Source organism: Heterodontus francisci, chromosome 3, assembly GCF_036365525.1.
Source record: "Heterodontus francisci isolate sHetFra1 chromosome 3, sHetFra1.hap1, whole genome shotgun sequence".
In the NCBI taxonomy this organism is placed as follows: domain Eukaryota; kingdom Metazoa; phylum Chordata; class Chondrichthyes; order Heterodontiformes; family Heterodontidae; genus Heterodontus; species Heterodontus francisci.
Window position 1 is genome coordinate 189967844 of NC_090373.1, and position 24396 is coordinate 189992239.

A 24396-nucleotide genomic window follows, 5' to 3' on the forward strand; every position below is an offset into this window, starting at 1 on the left:
ATTAGGACAGGTGACCAGAAGCTCAGACGAAAAAAGTAGATTTAAGAGAAGATCTTAAAAAGAGGTGGAGATGTTTAGGGCTGGAATACTAGACCTTAGGGTTTAGACAGCTGAAGGCACGGCCGCCCATGTTTGGGCATGAAGTGGGAGATGGCCAACAGGCCAGAGAAGGAGAAACACCAAGTTTTCGGAGAGCTGTAGGAGGTTGCAGAGTTAGGGAGGGGGGAGAGCATGAGGAATTAAATCACAAGAAGGTTTATTTATATATCTACACAAACACCGATACCTGAGAAAACCTTTCTACACAAGACTACAAATCACAACATTTAAGAAGTATTTAGATGAGCACTTGAAACTCCATAGCATACAAGGCTATGGGCCAAGTGCTGGAAAATGAGAGTAGAATAGATAGGTGCTTGACGTCCGGAGGGCCTGTTTCTGTGCTGTATAACTATGACTAGCAAACCCACTTGCAAAGTTTCTATTTGTGTGATATGGACTGATTATCCTCTTATCCAAGTCCTTTAAGTGTAGGTTGGCAAAAGCTTACTCTAGAGATCCCACCCCACAAATCCCCTGTCCCCCTTTCCCCCCAGCCCTCCCCCACCCAGTTGCCCTGCTCTACTCTCCCAGGGGTACTGCTACTATTAACTCAATTAAAACCACCTAGTTTACCAGCACAGAGCTTTGGTAACCTTCCTGGTGTTGTACAGCCAGGATCAGTCTACCCATTAGGTCACTGGCTGTGGGTTATCTGGAAGTAGTGACAGATCACACTGGTGAGCTAGCCAGTCATCCTGGTGATGTATATGATAGGATATTGGGTTAGTGAGTCTGCCACAGAGGGTTGGCTTGGCTCTGAGTTTCCATTGGCAGGCTGCCTTGAAGGCACTACTGTGTTTTTTAAAAAGCGCTGCCAGGATATGGGCATCGCTGGCTCACTATTGCCCATCCCTAGATATCCTGAGAAGCTGGTGAGGGAAGACCTTGTACTTGAACTATTATTAGCTGTCCCGGGTAGTGGTTTTCAGTGGCTTGTTAGGCCAGTTCAGAGGACATTTAAGAGTCACCCACATTGGTGTGGGACTGGACTGGGTAGGTTTCCTTCTCTAAAGGAAATTAGTGAATCAGTTTTTACAAGAATTCGACAGCTCCATGGTCACTTTTATTTCAAGATGTTATTTTAAACTGAATTCAAATTCGCACAACTGCCCAAGGTGGAATTTGACCTTGGGCTGTTTAGTTCCCTGCCTCTGGATTACTAGTCCAGTAACCTAACCACTACACTGCGTACCTCCTCAACCCCTAGATGGATCCCAGGGCGATAGCGATTGCACATGCCCGGCAAGTCATAGAATAATACAGCACAGAAGGCCATTCCGTCCATCGTAACTGCCAGCTCTTTGGCAGAGCTATCCAATTAATCCCACTCCCCGCTAATTCCCCATAGCCCTGCAATTTTTTTCAAGTATTTGTCCAATTCTCTTTTGAATGTTATTTTTGAATCTGCTTTTTTTTTTATTCATTCATGGGGATGTGGGTGTCGCTGGCCAGGCCAGTATTTATTACCCATCCCTAATTGCCCTTGAGAAGGTGGTGGTGAGCTGCCTTCTTGAACCACTGCATTCCTTGGGGTATAGGTACACCCACCGGGCTGTTATACTACCCTTTCAGGCAGTGCATTCCAGATCATAACAGCTCAGTACATAAAGAAGTTTCCTCGTGTTGTCTCTGGTTCTTGTGCCAATTACCTGAAATTTGTGTCATCTGGTTACCAACTCTTCTGCCACTGGAAACTGTTTCTCCTTATTTATTCTAGCAAAACTATTCAGGATTTTGAACACCTCCATCAACCCTCCCCTAGATAGAGATAGTAGAATGGGATTTCAGCATGCTTTGAGGCCAAGGCACTAGAACTAGCATTAGCTGCCCTGGGTTGGGAAGAATAAGGTTACCCATTACTGGCCTGCTAGATTGCCAGTTGGCCCATCTAAGCTGAGCCATTCAGAAGGAAGCTTAAGTATGGCAGAGGTTAGGCAAGGACAATTACAGGCTCAGCTATGATGTCCTCTATGCTTGCATAGCCAACATTGACTGTCTAAGAGAGTTCACATTTCGAGTCTGAGCAATTGGATAATATGTTGGAGGGTTAAAATATAAGCAGTCCCTTCAGAAAAAAGAGGGGCTGAAAGCAATAGAGTTGAATATAAAAACAGTAACTTACCAAATCATCCTCATTGTACTGCATACTGGAGGTATGGTGCCTCAGGACTAAGATGGTGAGGAGCAGATAGATCACCCCAAAAATGGTGTGAAGCCAGAGCAAGTTATTCCTGCATCACAAAACAGAATTCAGACCACTGAAATCATCACATTTCATTTTTAAGTGTAAAATTGTGATTTAAGTTTAGGGGGTGTTCAGCACAGGCCTATTACATCCCAGGGCAATGTTAGACTTATCCACAACAGGACAGGCACCAGGACTAGGGCCTATACATGGCAGGACAGGCACCAGGCCTAAGGCCTATATATGGCAGGACCAGCAATAGCAGGCCTAGGGCCTACACATACCAGGACAGGCAGCAGGCCGAGGGCCTACACATGGCAGGACAGGCAGCAGGCCTAGAACATATCCATACCAGAACTGGCAATGTCAGGCTAGGTAAGCTTTAGTTTTGTTAAGGAAATACAAACAAATGATCAAGTAGTTTGTAAATCACAGAGTTTTAAAAAATTCTCCCTTTCTTTGCTGAAGGCACTGGCACTTTCCACCAGTCGTCACCAGATAGTGATTAGTAGCAGGAAACCTAACCAATTTGGGTTCGGTAGTCCTGGACTAGCAATCTAGAAGTCATGAATTCAAATTCCACCATGGTATGTTTGGACTTTGAATTCAGAAGTCTGGGCTATCACCAGACAATGGCCACAAACGCACAAATGGTTCATAAATGCAACCCAGTCTGGCTAGATGTCAGGCGTTGCTGTTGGCTTTCAATGTATTCAGGGCAGCTAGAGAAGAGTAATAAATACTGCCTTGTCAGTGTCATCGACACCCCAGGAACAAATATATCAAAAGAACTATCATTCAATGTGGTACTAAGTTTTCTAGACAGGGAAGGTTCTAGATTGGATTCTTAGTCTGTGCGGAATTAGTTTATCTTAGTAAGCTCTAGGGAGGGAGGGAAATAGATTTTCTCTGTTCCTATTGTAGCAAAATTATAAATGGACTCATTACACAAGGAGAAAGGCCATTCAGCCCATCTTAGTTCATTCACCCAGGATGTCCCACACATTCAGCAATCAACTGGTCCATAAAAGATTCCAAAGTTTCTGCCTCCATTATTCCACCGAGCAATGGGCTCTATGTCTTGATCACTCCATATGTGAAGAGGAATTTCCTGATATCAGTCCTAAATTTGCCTCCAAATGGTTTTAATCTGAGCTTCCTTGCCCTAGTCTAATTTTCCAGATTTACCTGTTTATTATCTGCCCTTATATACTTCAATAAGATCACTCATGCTTATGATCTCCCAAGTGGAACATGATGGAATAGCTGACCAACACTCAGTACCAGGGCTCTCAGATGTAGAATGGCCATTTCTCCCAATGAAGTTGAAGGTAGTCGGACCAGCTGATATCACCCAACAAAGCACCATTCAGTCCCAAATTAACACTTACTCAATCTTTATGTTCCCTATTGTTGTTCTTCCAAAACTTTGAGGACTTCCATCTGCAGGTTTGAAAAAAAGGGACTTGTATTTTTAAATCATTCCATCACAAACACAATTGCAGTGAGTGGCAGTAACTGGACTATACACCAATCAGCACCAGCATTAACCCAGATACGATGGGGAAATGAATGACTGGATCATTTGGATTTTGTTCAGGAGGAATGTTAATTTTATTTATATAGCACCGTTCACAATCTCAGCACTTCCCAAAGCACTTTACAGCCAATTAGGTTTTTTTTATTCATTCACAGGATGCGGGCATCACTCGTAAGGCCAGCATTTATTGTCCATCCCTAATTGCCCTTGAGAAAGTGGTAGTGAACTGCCTTCGAGTCGCACAGCATAGAAACAGGCCCTTCGGCCCACCGCATCCATGCCGACCATAATGCTTATCTATACTAATCCCACCTGCCTGCATTAATTCCATATGCCTTTCTCATTCAAGTACCTCTTAAATGTTGCTACTGTTCCTGCCTCCACCACCTCCTCAATCAGCTCATTCCAGATACCCACTATTCTTAATGTGAAAAATTTACCCCTTTGATCCCCTTTAAACCTCCTCCCTCTCACCTTAAATATATGCCCTCTAGTTTTAGTCACCCCTACCATGGGAAACAGACTCTGGCTATCTACCCTATCTATGCCTCTCAATTTTATATACCTCTATCATGTCCCCTCTCAGCCTCCTTCGCTCCAGGGAAAACAGACCCAGCCTATCAAATCTCTCTTTATAACTCAAGCCCTCCAAACCAGGCAACATCCTTCTGAATCTTTTCCGCACCCTCTCTAGCTTAATCACATCTTTCCTGTAGTGCAGCAACCAGAACTGCACACAGTACTCCAAATGCAGCCTAACCAACATTATGTAACCAACTGTAACATGACGTCCCAACTCTTGTACTCAATGCCTCGGCCAATGAAGGCAAGCATGCCATACGCCTTCTTCACCACCTTGTCTACCTGTGTTGCCACTTTCAGGGAACTATGTACTTGCACCCCAAGGTCTCTCTGCTCAACAACACTCCCCAGGGCCCTGCCATTCACTGTATATGCCTTGCCCTGGTTTAACTTCCCAAAATGCATCACTTTGCACTTGTCTGCATTAAATTCCATTTGCCAATCCCTTGCCCACTTTCCCAGTTGATCTATATCCTGTTGTAACCTTAGACAACCTTCTTCACTGTCCACTATACCACCAATTTGGTTTCATCTGCAAACTTACTAATCATGCCCCCTACATTCACATTCAAGTCATTAACATATATGACAAACAACAGAGGGCGCAGCACCGATCCCTGCAGCACACCACTGGTCACCGGCCTCCAATCTGAAAAACAACCCTCCACTACCTCCCTCTGCCTCCTATCACCAAGCCAATTTTGTATCTAATTGGCTAGCTCACCCTGGATCCCATGTGTTCGAACCTTCTGGACCAGCCTACCATGTGGGACCTTGTCAAAGGCCTTGATAAAGTCCATGTAGACAACATCCATCACCCTGCCCTCGTCAATCCTCTTGGTCACCTCCTCAAAAAACTCAATCAGATTCGTGAGTCAGGATTTCCCACGCACAAAGCCATACTGACTATCCCTAATCAGACCATGCCTTTCCAAACGCATATAAATCCTGTCTCTCAGAATCCCTTCCAATAACTTTCCCACCACTGATGTAAGGCTCACCAGCCTGTAGTTCCCTGGCTTATCCCTGCTGCCCTTCTTAAATAAAGGCACAACATTAGCTATCCTCCAGTCTTCTGGTGCCTCACCCGTGGCTAACGATGATACAAAAATCTCTGCCAGGGCGCCAGCAATCTCCTCCCTTGCTTCCCATAGCATCCTAGGATACACCTGGTCAGGCCCTGGGGATTTATCCACCTTTAATGCGCTTCAAAACTTCCAACACCTCCTCTTTTGTAATGTTGATATGCTCCAGGATATCGCTGTTCCCTCCCTTGAACTCACGAGCTTCCATGACCTTCTCCACGGTAAATACAGACGAGAAATATTCATTTAAGATCTCGCCCATTTCCCGTGGCTCCACACATAGATTACCACACTGATCCTTGAGGGAATCTACTCTCTCCCTAGCTACCCTTTTACTCTTAATATACTTATAGAATCTTTTAGGATTCTCCTTTATCTTATCTGCCAGGGAAATCTCATGTTCCCTTTTCACCCTCCTAATTTTCTTTTTAAGTGTACTCCTACATCCCCTATACTCCTCGAGGGACTCGCTCGATCCCAGCTGCCTATACCTGACATATGCCTCCTTCTTTGTCCTAACCAGACCCTCAATATCCCTCGTCAACCAAGGTTCCCTAAACTTGCCAGCCTTGCCCTTCCATCTAACAGGAACATGCTGGCCCTGAACTCTTCCTATCTCACTTTTAAAAGCCTCCCACTTGCCAGACGTCCCTTTACCTGTAAACAGCCTCTCCCATTTAACTTTTGAGAGCTCCTGTCTGATGCCATCGAAATTAGCCTTCCCCCGATTTAGGACTTCAACCTGAGGACCAGTCCTATCCTTTTCCATAACTATCTTGAAGTTAATAGAGTGACTGACTTGTTAGACCATTTCTATGGGTGTGAAGTCACATATAGGCCAGATTTGAGTACAAATGATAAGTTTCCTTCCCTAAAGGACATTCGTGAACCAGATGGGTTTTTATAACAATCTGGAAGTTTTATGGTCACCGTTACTGAGTCTAGCTTTTTATTCCAGATTTATTTAATTAATGGAATTTAAATTCCCCAGCTGTCTTAGTGCCATTTGAATGACTGTCTCAGGATCATTAGTCCAGTAACATAGAACATAGAACAGTACAGCAAAGTACAGGCCCTTCGGCCCATGATGTTGTGCCGAACCTTTAACCTACTCTAGGATCAAACTAACTACCTACCCTTCATTCTACTATCATCCATGTACCTATCCAAGAGTCGCTTAAATGTCCCTAATGTATCGGCTTCTACTACCACCGCTGGCAGTGCATTCCACGCACCCACCACTCTCTGTGTAAAGAACCTACCTCTGACATCTCCCCGAAACCTTCCTCCAATCACCTTAAAATTATGCCCCCTGGTGATAGCCCTTTCCGCCCTGGGAAAAAGTCTCTGGCTATCCACTCTATCTATGCCTCTCATCATCTTGTACACCTCTATCAAGTCACCTCTCATCCTTCTTCGCTCCAATGAGAAAAGCCCTAGCTCCCTCAACCTTTCTTCGTAAGACCCTCCAGTCCAGGCAGCATCCTGGTAAATCTCCTCTGCACCCTCTCTAAAGCTTCCACATTCTTCCTAGAATGAGGCGCCCAGAACTGAACACAATATTCCAAGTGTGGTCTAACCAGGGCTTTATAGAGCTGCAGCATAACCTCGCGGCTCTTAAACTCAATCCCCCTGTTAATGAAAGCCAACACCCCACACGCTTTCTTAACAACCCTATCAACTTGGGTGGAAACTTTGAGCGATCTATGGACATGGACCCCAAGATCCCTCTGTTCCTCCACACTACCAAGAATCCTGTCTTTAAGCCTATATTCTGCATTCAAATTCGACCTTCCAAAATGAATCACTTCACACTTTTCCAGGTTGAACTCCATCTGCCACTTCTCAGCCCAGCTCTGCATCCTGTCAATGTCCTGTTGCAACCTACAACAGCCTTCCACACTATCCACAACTCCAGCAACCTTCATGTCATCGGCAAACTTGCTAACCCAGCCTTCCACTTCCTCATTCAAGTCATTTATAAAAATCACAAAGAGCAGAGGTCCCAGAACAGATCCTTGTGGAACACCACTGGTCACCTAGCTCCAGCTGAATACTTTCCATCTACTACCACCCTCTGACTTCTATGGGCCAGCCAATTCTGTATCCAGACAGCCAACTTTCCCTGAATCCCATGCCTCCTTACTTTCTGAATGAGCCTACCATGGGGAACCTTATCAAACGTCTTGCTAAAATCCATATACATGGATGTCCATAACATAACCACTATGTTACTGTAAACCTTTTCAAAGTACTTTCTGAAGTGCAGTCACTGTTGTAATGTAGGAAATGTGACAGGCAATTTGTGCACAGCAAGCTCCCACAAACAGCAATGAGTTAATGATAATGATAATCTGTTTATAAGTGGTGTTGGTAGAGGTATACATATTGACCAGGACACTAGGGAGAACTCTCGATCTTCTTTGAATCGTGCTATTGGGTTTTTTGTGTTCACCTGAGGGGGCAGATGGGGCCTCGGTTTAACGTCTTACCCAAAAAAAGCACCTCTGATGGTGCAGCACTCCTTCAGTTCTGCACTGGTGCTTCGGCCTAGATCAAGAGCTCAAGTCCTGAAGTGGGAGTTTGAATTGACAACCTTCCGACTGAAGAGGCAAGAGCACTAATCGCTGTGCCAAGCTGACATTTATGCCCTTACAGCTGACAGGTTAGTGTGAACATTGAGTGTAATCGTAAAAGGGACTGTAAAAGTCACAGTGATGTAAGTGTCTCACCTGCAATATACTTCATCCTGCATATTCCCCAGTCCTGTGACATGACTGGATAGCCAGAGCTCCTCAAGATCAAATGAAGTTCCACCTGCCTAGGAGGCTCAGTGGCTAGCAAATGACTAGAGCCAGGCTCATCTTAAAGTTGTTATTGAAGAAACTGACAGCGGTTCCTTCAAGCTATTGTCTCCCACTGGATAATCAACAATGTCAATTCTATTCAGGAGGGAAGGCATTCTCAAAGCTTCAGGTAAATGCACTGCACAGTGTGGTGCTGGGCCGTACAGACCGGGTTCAATCCCTGGTCAGTGCCAAGTTAGCTGGTCTCAGCTGGCTTGGAAGTGAGAAGCAGAACAGCCTGGGCTCCTGCTGCTGATTACAATGTACATTGACTCCCATTAGACAGCCTGGGAGTGACCAGAGGCTGTGATGCCCTCCACAGTCAAAGAGGCAACCAAGATCCACAGTCTACTCTCCTGCATGAAGAATAGACACTGCGAGGGGTAGGGGGGAAAACCAGAGGCAACAGGCACCTGTAGAGCAAAGCACCAGCAAGAGTCTTTGGGATAGAGTTCCATTGCGTATACAGCACAGAAAGAGGCAATTTTTCTCAACTGCTCCATGCTGGTGTTTATGCTCCACACAAGCCTCTTATCACCCACCCTTCATTATCTAACCCGATCAGCATATAAGTCTATTCCTTTCTCCCTCGTGTTTATCTGGCTTGCCCTTAAATGCATTTATGCCATTTGCCTCAACTACTCCTTATGGTAGTAAGTTGAGGAAAGATTGGATAGACTACGCTGAGATTCCCTGTTCCCCTTGCCTGAGGAGTCGAGAACACAGGGACACAGTCTCAGAATAAAGGGTCAGCCATTTAGGAATGAGATAAGGAGAAATTTCTTCACTCAAAGGGTTGTGAACCTTTGGAATTCTCTACCCCAGAGAGCTGTGGATGCTCCATCATTGAGTAAATTCAAGAGAGGTCGATAGATTTTTGGGTATTAGGGATATGGGGATAGTGAGGGAAGGTTTGGTTGAGGTAGAAGGTTAGTAGAAGGAATGGTGGAGCAGACTTGAAGGGCCATACAGCCTACTCCTGTTTCTATTTCTCATATTTTTATGTTCTACATTCCCACCACTCTCTGGATAAAGAAGTTTCTCCTGAATTTCCTATTGGATTTTATTAGTGACAATCTTATATTTACAGCCACTAGTTTTGGCCTCCCTGACAAAACATCTTCTCTACGTCTACCCTATCGAACCCTTTCATAAGTTTGAAGATTTTGTTCAAGTATCCTCTCAGCCATTTTTTTCATATATAGAAGTTCATAAAAGGAAGGAGTAGGGGGAGAGAATTTGCAGGTTAATCTCTACCTACCCAGCAAACTGCCAGACATGTTTACAGGTAAAATGATGGCCACAGACATGACACTTAATGCGACCAGGAGGAAGATGAGGTGGCGTTGGAAAGACAGATAGTGGATGGCATCATCTCCGCACTGCTCCCGTATCTCATTGTCCCTGCAGCAAACACACAAAAGAATGAGAGAACAGTCTGGGAGGGAAGAAAGACAAACAGACTCGTGTTTCCATAGTCCCTTATCATGTCTCTCGGAAACTTCTCAGTCATTGAGTTACTTGAGGTGTCAGCCTTGACTTCGTGGTAGCACGTTGACTCCCCACTCCACCCTCCCCCACCCCTCAACAACCCTCCTGGTTACTGCTGGTGGGGCAGGAGCCTGAAGTTCCCACCTCTGGAAAGGCCTCCAGCCAATGATCCCTGCACCTTCTACTTTTCCAGTATCAGCTTCCTTTGCATTCCCACCCTACCCACCACCTGCACCGCCCTCAACACTATCTGTACTTTAGCATCTCACTCTGGAATGTTCTACTCCTTTTTTGTTTTGCTACCCCTCTCCCCTCCTTCAAAAGCCTTTTCAAAGCTTATCCCTCCAACCATGACTCTGGTCATGGCTTCCACTTTACTTTATGTATTTATTCTGAGGATGGTGGCATCACTGGAAAGACTGAAATTCAGTGCCTATCCCTAGTTTCCCCTCAGAAGATATTGGTGGGCCTTCTCCTTGAGTGACTTGCTAGGCTACTTCAGAAGGCAGTTCAGGGTCAACCATTACTCAGCAGGTCTGGCAGTATCTGTGGAGAGCAAAGCCTTCATCAGAGTCAACCACATTGGGCTGGGGACTGGAGCTATGCATACATTGGGTCATAGGAACATCGGAGCAGGAGTAGGCCATTCAGCCCATTAAGCCTGCTCCACCATTCAATATGATCATGGCTGATCCTCCACTTCAATGCCTTTTTCGCCACACTATCCCCATATTCCTTTATGTCATTGGTATTTAGAAATCTGTCAATCTCTGCTTTAAACATATTCAATGACTGAGCTTCCACAGCCCCCTGGGGTAGAGAATTCCAAAGATTCACAACCCTCTGAGTTAAGAAATTTCTCCTCATCTCTGTCCTAAGTGGCTTCACTCTTATTTTGAAATTGTGTCACCTGGTTCTAGACTCCCAACCAGGGGAAACATCTTACCCACATCTACCCTGTCTATCGCTTTAAGTATTTTGTAGGTTTCAATAAGATCACCTCTCATTCTACAAAATTCAAGAGAATACAGGCCCAGTTTGCCCAATCTTTCTTCTTGGACAGTCCTGCCATCCCAGGAACAAGTCTGGAGAACCTTTGTTGCACTCCCTCTATGGCAATAATATCCTTCCTAAGGTAAGGGGACCAAAACTGCACCCAGTACTCCAGGTGCAGTCTAACCAAGGTTCTATACAATTGAAGCAAGATTTCGCTACTGCTATCCTCAAATCCTCTTGCAATAAAGGCTAACATACCATTAGCCTTCCTAATTGCTTGCTGCACCTGCATACTAGCTTTCAGTGACTTGACCAGGACACCCAGGTCCCTTTGTATATCTACACTTTCTAATCCCTTACCATTTAAGAAATACTCTGCACATCTAGTCCTCTTATCAAAGTGGACAACCTCACATTTTTCCACATTATATTCTGTCTGCCATGCTCTTGCCCACCTACTAAGTGTCTCCAAATCCCCTTGAAGCCATTTTGCATCTAACTCACAACACACATTCCGCCTAGTTTTGTGTCATCTGCGAACTTGGAAATATTACATTTGGTCCCACATCCAAATTATTGATATATATTGTGAACAGCTGGGGCCCAAGCACTGATCCCTGCAGTACCCCACAAGTCATAGCCTGCCAACATGAGAATGACCTGTTTATTCCTACTCTCTGTTTTCTGCCTGTTAACCAATCCTTAATCCATGCCAGTATATTACCTCATATCTCATGTGCTTTAATTTTACTAACCAACCTCCTGTGGGAGACTTTATCAAAAGCCTTCTGAAAATCCAAATATACCACATCCACTGACTCCCCTTTATCAATTCTGTTCGTAACATCCTCAAAAAAACTCCAACAGGTTCGTCAAACATGATTTCCCATTCATAAATCCATGTTGACTATGCCCAATCAGATCACTATTATCCAAGTGTCCCATTATTAACCCATGGTCCCTTCTGCTAGCCCACGACATCTTCTGCTAGCCCACGACATCTTCAGTGGTGGCAGCCCAGCTGCCCCCTCTCTGATGACAGATCTCCATTTTCCCCTCTCCCACTTTAAATGTTACACTCTTGAGATCCCCAACCCCTTTATCAATCGTCAGGCTTCTCATGGGCACTGGAACAGCAGATGCACCTTCCACACTCCAGTTCTGGGGATTTACTCCACCTCCAGCACAACTTCCCACCCCAATCCATCACCATCAAACACCTGAAGGCAAAGCTTCTCGGCTGGCTACGGTTTTCTAATCACCACACTCTCACCAAACGTCGACACCTCGCCCGAGTGGTCATCCCTGAGCAGTGAGTGGGTGTGCAGTGTCCAGTGGTCGACATGCTATTCGACCAGAGGGCATCACCCTACCTTCCCAGCCCAATTCTGTCCTCACATCCAACGCATGAGCAGGGAAATAAAGAGATGGGCCTCATTCTAGAAATGACAGGAAGATAGGATACTCACCTCATAGTAAAAACGTTTACTAACCACGAGCAAAACCCCTGCAAATGAAACTACAATCAGTCAGCGTTCATTACAACTAGATTCAGTCACCTAGAGCCAAGAGAGGGAACGAGGGTACAGAGGGCAGGGCAACAGGCCCCACCTGGGGCTCACCAGTAAATGTACCTCACCCCACCTCCCCATGTGCGACATAAGCCAGTATGGGCCTAGGACTAAATAGGTGTCAGCCATGGCTCAGTGGGTAGCACAGTTTGCGGGTTCAAGTCCCAGTCCAGAGACCTGAGCACGTAATCTAGGCCAACAGTTCCAGTGCAGTACTGAGGAAGAGCTGCACTGTCAGAGGTGCTGTCTTTCAGATGAGACATTAAACCTAGGCTCTGTCTGCTTGCTCAGCTGGATGTAAGAAAATCTCATAGCACTATTTTGAAGAACAGGGCGAACTCCCCTGATGTTCTGGCTAATATTTATCCCACAACCAACATCATTAAAACAGATAGTCTGGTGTTGGAGCTTACTGTGTGCAGATTTGCTGCCACACTTCCTACATTACAACAGTGACAACACTTCATTGGGTGTGAAACACTTTGGACATCCGGAGGTTGTGAAAGATGCGATACAAGTGCAAGTTCTTTCTTTGCTCTTTGACCATTGCGGTTAGCAGAGGACAACAACTTGGTTTAGGGGAGTGCAAATCCAGGAGCTCTGGTTAGAACCTCACGCTCAAACAGCCTGCCTTGAATCAACTGTTTTGGGAGGTACTTAAAGGAACTGTCCTCTCAAATGGAGTCAGCATAGTCAGAGTGAAAGTGCAAATAAAGTGACACCCGACCACAGTAGCCATATGGACAGTCCCAGTGATATTAAGGGTTCGGGGTATGGGGGAGTAACACATTACTACCTACAGCATCTTTTACACTGTTTTCACTTGATGAGGAGATTGAGGAGAGTCTTCTGTATCTTTCGGGTGGGTCCACGACCTCACTGCAAAACAGAATGGCTGAAATTCAGCAAATTAGTAATGTCACTGGGTGAGCTTTTATCTATTTAACCCCAACAGCCGCCATGTTACGTTTTGACTTCCCCTCCCCCAATACGCTTTAGAAAGGCACAAACTCACACTGAGGGGGTGGGGGGAGGGGGAATTTTGGAACAATCCCACAGGAGCGCCCACCTCTTCCAAGTGGAAAGCCATGAGCAGAGACAGTGCTGTCAGCAGGGTAATGAGGTTGGAGGGTATCGCAGTTGGACAGAGCCCTGTCCCTGTCTCACACACACATTAGGGTTGCCAACATTTGCTGGGCGTAGCCCTGGACATTTCATCATATGGCATCCTGTCCCCGCGACCCACCCAAACCTCCCCCTCCCCAACACACTCACTGTCAGTATGTCCATCCTTGTGACACCCCCTCACCTTCCAACACACTAATTGGAAAGCAAGAAAGACTCTTTGCTGCCCAATTGGATGATTCTGGATTGTCAGTCAAACAATTTGTTCTGCCATCACCAATAATTTTATAACTAATAAACAGAAGTGTTAAAAGAGGAAAAGAAAACTATTTTTATTTATCCCTCCCCATGAATTTTCTCTTGGTTGCCTGCAGCAGTGTCCAAAAGATTAATCTTCTATTCCTGCCAATTCTGGAGGATTGGCAAACACACAAATAGTGAGAATCACTGGCCAGCATTCCCCTCAGCTCACCCCAATGGCACTGAGGCCAACTCCATCCCACCACCACCAGGTCAACCAACTCATCCAAATTTGGGGATTGGACCTGAGACATAAGACAGTGACGGAACGAGCAGAGGGAGGCAGTGAGGCCGTGGTGTTTGAGAAAACCTTCCCTCCTTGTCGCAATCAGTGGTAAACAGCAGAATCACCTGGGGACGGTGCAGAACAACGCAAGACGCCCATAATCCCAGGCCGTCTTCCTCAATATTGAAAATACCAAGATCAAGAACTGGAAAAGAGAAAATGAGAATCATTGCAAAAATAGAAAAAAAGACACAAAGTCCTGCACACAACTTCAGAATGACATTGATTAAATTTAATGAGAAAGAATAAGGACTTACATTATACAGTAAAACTCTTAAAAAGAGAGGAGCACAGAAACTTAGGGTTTCAGGTGCACAGATCTTTAAAAGTGGGAGGACAGGTTGAGAAAGTTGTTAAAAAAAAGTATTAAACACATTCACACACAGATAGACAGACAGAGACAGAGAGAGAGAGAGAGGCACGCACAGATAGAGAGATGGAGAGAGAGAGAGAGACACACACACCGAGTTAAAGACACACATATGCACAGACCGAAACACAGGCACACACACAGAGATGGAGGGAGGGAGACACACACACACACAGATAGAGATAGACACAGATAGAGATGGAGACACATGTGCACACAGTTAGAGACACACACAGACAGAGAAAAATACAGACAGAGAGATGGAGACACACACACACACACAAAGGGATCCTCTTTTATAAATAGATGTGATGATAAAATGATACAAATCATTGGTTAGGCTATGATTAACATATTGTATCCAGTTTTGGACACCTTATTTTGGGAAGGATGACAACGCCATGGAGAGGGTACAGAAGTGATTGATAAATTGTTGCCAGGGATAACAGGCTTTAAGCAAGAGGAGAGACTGAAAATAAAAAGTGCCAGTTCTCTAAAGTGCAAAGGAGGTGAAAGGAGATCTGATAAAGCTGTTGGAAGTGTTTCAGAGAATGTCAACAGGAAAAACTGTTTACACTGTTTGGTGACTTGGTAACTGGAGGGCAGAAATTTATTTTTAGCAAAAGAACAAAGGGAGAGATTAGGAGAATTGAAAAAGCACAGCGTGTTGTTAGGACATAAAATCACCCTGTCAGAAACAGTGAGCAAAGCAGGATCCAGAATATCTTGTCGCCAGCAAGAACAGATGTTTTTTCTGGGGGTGGCTATTAATGGATAATTTTCATATGAATTACCATTAATTTGAAACACAGGTGGAGGCCATTGTGCCTATTATACTGATGTGGATGCTTTAAAATTGTCTAAATATTTGAAAAAGGAAGGATGTGTGGAAAGGGCAGAGGAATGGGAAGACATGGATAGCTGTTTCAGAGCTAGCACAAAGACAATGGGCTGAATGGGCTCCTCAGTACTAAGTCATGCCAAGGTTTCCCTCCAAGACATGACTGAATGAGAAGGAATCATCTTTATTAAGGTTGAAAGACATCAAATATAGCAGCAATTCAGACTCTTAACAGAACTTCCACCTTCAGTGTTCAGACTGACAGTTTGTCTCAAACCAGTTACTTAATTGTTACTTTATCTGATACTAATGTTTAAGTAAATGACTCTTAGGTTTCCATTTCTATTCCTGCATTACAACAGTGACTATACTTCAACAATAACAAATTGGATTTATATAGCATCTTTAACATAATAACGAACATCAAGGCACTTCACAGGGGTATTATAAAAAGAATTTGATACCAAGCCACATGAGGAGATATTAGATCAGATGGTCAAAGAGGTAGGTTTTAAGGACCGTTTTAAAGGAGGAAAGAGAAGCAGAGGAGCTGGGATGTTTAGGGCAGGAATTCCAGAGCTTAGGGTCTCAGCAGCTGAAGGCATGACGGTCAATGATGGTGTAATTAAAATTGGGGATGCTCGAGAGGTCAGAATTAAAAAGTACTCAATTGTAAAGCACTTTGGGACATTCTGACATTGTGAAAGGTGCTATATAAAAGCAAGTTTCTTCTTTCTTCCACAGACACTTAGCATGGCTGACGTCTGCACGCGTTTTGTTTCCTCAAATTCACTGGGACCCCACTATAACGGGTCGGCAACAGCGCGGAACTCGGTTTAACAAGGGCCCAATCTCGGACCCCCAAATTTTTCATTTTGTAAATGTGGCCTCAAGCCTCCCCCCCCCCCACCCCACTACAAACACAACCACCCACTTTAAAAAAAAGAAAAAATTTAAAGCAGACATTTAATTATTTGGTTGATTTAACATAGCATCTGCTTTATTCATCTATTTCGGAGCGTGAGGACTGGAAACTGTAGGGATGGGCACGCAATATGGGCCCTGGCAGTCGTGGGATCAAGCCTGAGTGCGAGGCACCAGCAAAAGACAGAAAAAATAGCGGGATCCCAATGTCGTTTGTCATTTGGGTTTTAAACAAACTTAATTCCCAATTGTGATGAATTCATCCTCAACAGGGTTACTGTTTGTGCTAAGCCCAAACCAGTTCTCACCAATGCTGTGCTTGATCCACATCCCGGTTTTCAAATCTTTCCATGGCCTCACCCCTTCTATCTCGGATCTCCTCCAGACCCAACATCTACATTCCTCCAATTCTGGCCTCTTGTACAGCCCGATTTTGATCAATCCACTATTGGTGGCCATGCCTACAGCTGCCTAGGCCCAATGTTCTGAAATTTCCTCCCTAAACCTCTCTGCCTCTCTACTCAAAACCTACGCCTTGAGCCAAACTTTTGATCACTCGTCCTCCTATGTAGCTCAGTGTCAAATTTTGTTTGATAAATGCTGCTGCGAGGCTCCTCGGGACACTTTGCAATGTTAAGGCATTCCATCTTGGAAATGGCCATCACTTACCCAGAAGCAGATGAAGTAAATGAGCAGCACAGTGGGGATGCCTCCAAAACGATTGCCCTGCAGTACTGTGGATCCTCGCTCCAGGTTGAAGCAGTCAGTGTCATTAAATGCAAAACTCCTCAGGCCTCCGTGGCTCGTGGCTACAAGCGTTGAATCCATCCTGGTGGGTGAGATATGAAAAGCAGCCATCTATTAACAGTTTCATCTGGAAGATGATCCCAAAAGAACTTACCAACAAAAAAAAAAGAGTGGCAAGTGCCTCTTTCTTTCCCTTCAATGAATATTATTTATTTGTTGATGACAATTTACCAAAATTATACCAGGGTGAAGGGACTTCAATTACATGGCGAGACTAGGTGTTACTCTCCAGAAAGCACAATGGTGAAGGACAAAAGAGGAACCCGTCTTTACACAATTTTATAGTCTCAGTAATGGTGCCATGAAACTATCATCAATTGTTGTAAAAACCCATCTGGTTCACTAATGCCCTTTAGGGAAGGAAATCGGCCATCCTTACCTGGTCTGGCCTACATGTGACTCCAGTCCCACAGCAATGTGGTCGACTCTTAACTGCCCTCTGAAATGGCCTAACAAGCCACTCAGTTCCAGGGCAATTAGGGATGGGCACCAAATGCTCACCTTGCCAGCGATGCCCACATCCCATGAAAGAATAAAAAAAAGACTTTTACAAGCATTTATTCACAAGGATACAGATTACCAAGCATGCACCTCCTAAACTAAACCCCAGTTCCAGTCTGTTCCTATTTTATAGGAGGCCAAGTGAATCCCCACCATCTGCATACAATTAAACACACTTACTATACAATTAACATGGAGAAGCTCTGGATTGTTCTTCTTCGAGCTGATAAGGTTAAGGGTAGACTTAATAGAGGTCTTCAAAATTATGAAATGTTTTGATAGAGTAAATTAAGAGAAACTGTTTCCAGTGACAGGAGGGGAGATGAGGAGACTTTTTTTAAACACAGCGAGTTGTTATGAGCTGCAGTGCCTTGCCCAAAAGGATAATGCAAGCAGATTCATTAAGACCTTTTAAACAGATATATAATTGAAAAAGGAAATATTTGCAGGGCTATGGGGAAAGAGGCGGAGTATCAGACTAACTGGATAGCTCCTTCAGAGAGCCGACACAAGCACAACGAGCTGAGTCGGCTCCTTCCGTTCTGTCTGATTCTGTGACTTAATCGACTCCATGAGCATATTGAAAAAAATTTCCATCCATTTCTGATCAGATGTGCTGTGAAAATGACCCAAGGGAACACTGTCACTAATTGGTGGAACAAGACCCACACTCTATGCAGTTACGACAGAACTAAGTCAAACCAAGTCTTTCCCTCATGTCGCCATTGGTTCTTTTGCCAATCACCTTAAATCGATGCCCTCTGGTTCTCAATCTTCCACCAATGAGGTCGATTGCTGCCCATCTACTCTGTCCAGAACCACCCCCCCCCCACCCCCATGATCTTGAACACCTCTATCAAATCTCCTCTCAACCTTCGCTAGGAAAAACAACCCCTGCTTCACTAATCTATCCACGTAATTGAATTGCTTCATCCCTAGAACCATTCTTTTAGATCTTTTCTGCACCCTCTCTAAAGTTTTCCCATCTTTCCTAAAGTGTGCTGCCCAGAATTGGACACAATACTCCAGGTTCATCATAACTTCCTTGCTTTTGTACTTTCTATTTATACAGTTCAAGATCCAATATGCCTTTTTAACGACTTTCTCAACCAACCCTGTCACCAATTATTTGTGCATATATACCCTCAGGTATCTTTGTTCCTGCACCCTTTTAGAATTATGCCCTTTATTATATATTGCTTATCCTCGCTCTTCCTACCAAAATGTACCATTTCACACCAATGAATTAAATTTCATCTGCCACTTGTCCACCAATTTCACCAGCCTGTCTATGTCCTCTTGAAGTCTTTCACTATCTTGCTCACAGTTCACAATACTTCCAAGTTTTGTGTCATCTGCAAATTGTGCCCTGCACATCCAAGTCTAGGTCATTAATTCAGAGGGAGTTGGTGGCGTAGTGGTAATGTCACTCGATGAATAACCCAGAGCCCCAGCCTAATGCTCTGGGGACATGAGTTCGAATCCCACCACAGCAGATGGTGAAATTTGAATTCAATTAATAAATCTGGAATCAAAAGCTAGTCTAGTGGTAACCATGAAACCATTAAAAAATCCATCTGGTTCACTAATGTCCTGACCAGGTCTGAACTACATGTGACTCCAGATCCACAGCAATGTGGTTGACTCTTAAATAGCCTAGCAAGCAGCTCAGTTGTATCAAACGCTACAAAGCGTAAGAAAAGGAATGAAACCGGACAGACCACCTGGCATTGACCTAGGCACCGGAAAGGACAATGGTTAACCCTGCAAAGTCCTCTTTACTAACATCTGGGGGTTGTGCTATCATTGGGAGAGCACAGACTAGTCAAGCAACAGCCTAACATAGTAATACTCATAGAAACATACCTTACAGACACCAACATCAGGACAGACCCACCAGAGGTGGCGGGACAGTGGTATACTGTCATCAGGGAGTTGCCCTGGGAGTCCTTAACATTGACTCCGGACCCCATGAAGTCTCATGGCATCAGGCCAAACATGAGCAAGGTAACCAGCTATGCCCCCACCCCCATTAGCTGATGGATCAGTACTCCTCCATGTTGAACAACACTTGGAAGAAGCACTGAGGGTGGCAAGGGTGCAGAAGGTACTCTGGGTGGGGGACTTCAACGTCCATCACCAAGAGAGGGTCGGTAGCACCACTACTGGCCGAGTCCTAAAGGACATAGCTGCTAGACTGGGTCTGCAGCAGGTGGTGAGAACCAACAAGAGGGGAAAAACCTAACTAACCTTGTCCTCACCAATCTACCTGATGCAGCTGTCCATGACAGTATTGGTAGGAGTGACCACCGCACAGTCCTTGTGGAGACGAAGTCCCGTCTTCACATTGAGGGTAACCACCATCTGTTGTGTGGCACCATCACCATGCTAATTGGGATAGATTTCAAACAGATCTAGCAACTCGAAATTGGTCATCCATGAGCTGCTGTGGGCCATCAGCAGCAGCAGAATTGTACTCAACCACAATCTAGAACCTCAAGGCCTGTTGTGTTCCCCCACTCTCCCATTACCATCAAGCTGAGGACCAACCCTGGTTCAATGAAGAGTGCAGGAGGGCATGCAGGGAGCAGCACCTGGCATGCTTAAAAATGAGGTGTCAACCTGGTGAAGCTACAACCCAGGATTATTTACATGTCAAACTGCTTAAGCAGCATGCGATAGACAGGGCTAAGTGATCCCATAACCAACAGATCAGATCAAGGCTCTGCAGTCCTGCTATAACCAGTCGTGAATGGTGGTGGACAATTAAATAACTAACAGGAGGAGGTGGCTCCACAAATGTACCCATCCTTAATGATGGGGGAGACCAACACATCAGTGCAAAAGAAAAGGCTGAAGCATTTGCATCCATCTTCAGTCAGAAGTGCCAAGTTAATGATCCATCTCAGCTTCCTCCTGAGGTCCCCAGCATCACAGATGCCAGTCTTCAGCCAGTTCGATTCAATCCATGTGATATCAAGAAATGGTTGAAGGCACTGGATACTGCAAAGGCTATGGGCCCTGACAACATTCCGGCAATAGTACTGAAGACCTCTGCTCCAGAACTAGCCGCACCCCTAACCAAGTGTTCCAGTACAGCTACAACACTGGCATCTACCCGGCAATGTGGAAAATTGCCCAGGTATATCCTGTGCACAAAAAGCAGGGCAAATCCAACCTAGCGAATTACCGCCTTATCAGGAGTTCAATCATCTGAGCTCCAGGACATCACTACAGGAGTTCCTCAGGGTAGTGTCCTAGGCCCAACTATCTTCAGCTGCTTCATCAATGACCTTCCCTCCATCATAAAGGTCAGAAGTGGGGATGTTGCTGATGATTGCACAATGTTTAGCACCATTCATGACTCCTCAGATACTGAAGCAGCCCATGTCCATATGCAGCAAGACCTGGAAAACATTCAGGCTTGGGCTGATAAGTGGCAAGTAACATTCGTGCCATACAAGTGATCGGCAATGACCATCTCCAACAAGAGAGAATCTAACCATCTCCCCTTGATGTTTAATGGTGTTCCCATCACTGAATCCCCCACTATCAACATCCTGGGGGTTACCATTGACCAGAAACTGAACTGGAGCAACCACATAAATGCTCTGGCTACAAGAACAGGTCAGAGACTGGGAATTCTGCAGTGAGTAACTCACCTCCTGACTCCCCAGTGCCTGTTCACCATCTACAAGGCACAAGTCAGGAGTGTGATGGAATACTCTCCACTTGCCTGGATGGGTGCAGCTTCAACAACACTCGGGAAGCTCGACACCATCCAGGACAAAGCAGCCCGCTTGATTGGCACCCCATCCACCACCTTCAACATTCACTCCCTCCACCACCAATGCACAGTGGCAGCAGTGTGTACTGTCTACAAGATGCACTGCAGCAACTCACCAAGGCCGCTTCAACAGCACCTTCCAAACCCACGATCTCTACCACCTAGACAGACAAGGGCAGCAGATGCATGGGAACATCACCACCTGCAAGTTCCCCTCCAAGTCACACATCATTTTGACTTGGAACTATATCACCGTTCCTTCACTGTCGCTGGGTCAAAATCCTGGAACTCCCTTCCTAACAGCACTGTGGGTATACCTACCCCACATGGACTGCCAAGGTTCAAAAAGGCAGCTCACCACCACCTTCTCAAAGGCAATTAGGGATGGCCAATAAATGCTGGCTTAGCCAGCGACACCCACATCCCACGATCGAATAAGAAAAAACACTTTTGATGGAGGAAACACCTTCCTCCAGTCTGAAAAACAACTGTTCACCACTACTCTCTGTTTCCTGTCACTCAGCCAATTTTGAATTTATGCTGATACTGTCCCTTTTGTTCTATGAGCTTCAATTTTGCTGCCAATCCTGTTATGTGGTACTTTATCAAATGCCTTTTGGCAGTCCATATACATCGCATCAACCATCTCTGTTACTCACAATCAAGTTAGTTAAGCCTGATTTACTTTTAACAAATATATGCTGGCTTTCTCTATTTAATCCACATTAGTCCAAGTGACTGTTAATTTTGTCCCAGATTATCATTTCTAAAAGCTTTCTCACCACCATGGTTAAACTGACTGGCCTGTAGTTACTGGGCTTATCCTTACACCCTTTTTTTGAATGAGTGTGTAATATTTGCAAATTTCCAGTCTTCTGGAATCAGCCCTGTATCTAAGGAAGATTGAAAGCTTATGGCTGGTACCTCTGCAATTTCCACCCTTATTTTCCTCAGCATCCATATTGGTTAAAAAATATAGATGCAAAGGACTCATAAATCACCAGGACTGGATGGGATGCATCAACTTTAACTACAGCCAGCCTTTCTAATATCTCCTCTTTATCAATTTTTAGCCCATCCAGTACCTAAACTACTTCTTCTTTCATTATGACTTTGGCAGCATCTTCTCTCTTGGTTAAAAAATATAGATGCAAAATACCCATTTAGTGACTCAGCCACGCCCTCTGCCTCCACGCGTAAATCCCCTTTTTGGTCCCTAATTAGTCCCAGTCATCCTCTTACCGTTTTATTATTTAAATGCTTATAAAAGACTTTTGGATTCTCTTTTATGTTCGTTACCAGTCTCTTTACCTTCACCGATTTCCTTTTCCCTTTCTGAACTTCCTATATTCAGCCAGGTTCTCACTTGTATTAGCAACCTGACATTACAAAGTCAAGGTACTTCCAAATACTTCACACAACCACTTATGTTTCAAGTGTGCCGTGGTTGTTATGCAGGAAATCACAGCAATCATTTGTGCATACTGGAAAATCCCAACATTAGCAAAGAGTTAACTGGCCATTTAAATATTTCTTTTTTGGTAGTGGCTGAGGTCATTGTCATTAAGGAGCCAATTGTTTCACTAATGTCCTTTAGAGAAGGAAACCTGCCACCCATATCCAGTCTGGCCTACATGTGACTCCAGTCCTACTGTATGTGGTTGGTTCGTAACTGCACTCTAAAGTGACCTAGGAAGCTACTCAATCAGTGATGGCTCATTGGGTAGCCTGAGTAAGATAGTCGTAGGTTCAAGACAGACTCCAGAGGCTTGTGCACATAATCCAGGCCGACATTCCAGCACCCTACTGAGATAGTGCTGCACTGTCAGAGGTGCCGTCTTTCAGATGTGATGTTAAACCGAGGCCCCATCTTCTCTCTCAGGTAGATCAAACGGCACTATTTCAAAGAAGGGCAGGGGAGTTCTCCCCAGTGTCCTGGCCAATACTTAGCGTTCAAACAACACCCAAAAACAAATTATCTGGTAGTTACCATATGCTGTTTGTGGGACCTTGCTGTGCACAAATTGGCTGCACATTTCCTAATGACATATTAACCTAAGAGATAGGAGCAGGAGTCAGCCACATGTCCCCTGAAGCCGACTCCACTTATTCAGCAAGATCATGGCTAAACTTTTACCTCAATCCCACTTTCCCACCCAATCCCAATATCCCTCAATTCCCTTAGTACCAAAAACATCCATCAAACTCAGTCCTGATATACTCAATGACTGAGCATCCACAGCCCTCTGGGATAGAGAATTCTAAAGATTCACAACCGGATGAAGAAATTTCTCTTCATCCTAAACCTAAATGGCTGACCCCTTATTCTGAGTCTCAGCCAGGAGATCAGCCTTTCAGCATCTAGCCTAGCAATGCCTCTGAAACATTTTATATATTTCAATATCATCTTTCATTATTCTAAACGTTAGGGAACATAGGCCCACTCTACTTGATCTCTCCTCACAGGACAACCCTCTCGTCCCAGGAATCTAGTGAACCTTCTTTGCACCTTCTCTTTAAGGCAAGTATATCCTCCCTTAGGCACAGAGACCAAAACTGCACACAGTACTCCAGGTGTGATCTTACCAAAGCCCTGTATAATTGCAACAAGACTTCTTTACTCTTGTTCTCCAACCCTCTTACAATGAAGGCAAACATACCTTTTGCCTTCTGAATTGCTTGCTGTTCCTACATGTTAACTGTATGACCCACATACAAGGACACTTCCCTCTGCATACCAAAATTTAAGTCCCTCATTTAGAAAAAAATTCTGCTTTTCCATTCTTTCAACCAAAGTGCATAATTTCACACTACCCCACATTATATTCCACACAACAGGAGACTCCCAGCTTGTTAGTCACGTGCAGGTACTAGTGCCGACAGAATGTTGCTGGGGAAACACTAGGGAATCCCTCCCCTATCGTTCCCTCACTCAAACTGATGGCCACTGATGGAACGGAAGCACCCTGATTCAGTGGCTTCAAAATGATTTTGAGGGCTAACCCCACCATAAAATTCTCAACTTCTCACACCCGACAAGCTAAAGAAACTGGTAGC

At 44.8% G+C, this 24396-nt stretch overlaps 1 protein-coding gene across 4 annotated transcripts in view; it reads right to left on the bottom strand.

Moving 5' to 3' along the window:
* Positions 1-24396, bottom strand: part of LOC137365328 (CSC1-like protein 2) — a 94456-nt gene that overhangs the window by 64666 nt on the left and 5394 nt on the right. For 2 of the 4 annotated variants that reach the window (XM_068027924.1, XM_068027923.1), the window contains exons 2-8: positions 16914-17073; positions 14175-14254; positions 13199-13277; positions 12297-12334; positions 9602-9744; positions 3679-3730; positions 2225-2333 (exon numbers count right to left, since the gene is read on the bottom strand). In XM_068027924.1, coding sequence (XP_067884025.1) covers positions 2225-2333; positions 3679-3730; positions 9602-9744; positions 12297-12334; positions 13199-13277; positions 14175-14254; positions 16914-17072 — 660 coding nt within the window. In that variant the 5' untranslated portion in view covers position 17073. Of the gene's footprint in view, positions 1-2224; positions 2334-3678; positions 3731-9601; positions 9745-12296; positions 12335-13198; positions 13294-14174; positions 14255-16913; positions 17103-24396 lie in introns of those variants that run through there. The other 2 variants (XM_068027922.1, XM_068027925.1) reach the window with 2 other exon arrangements.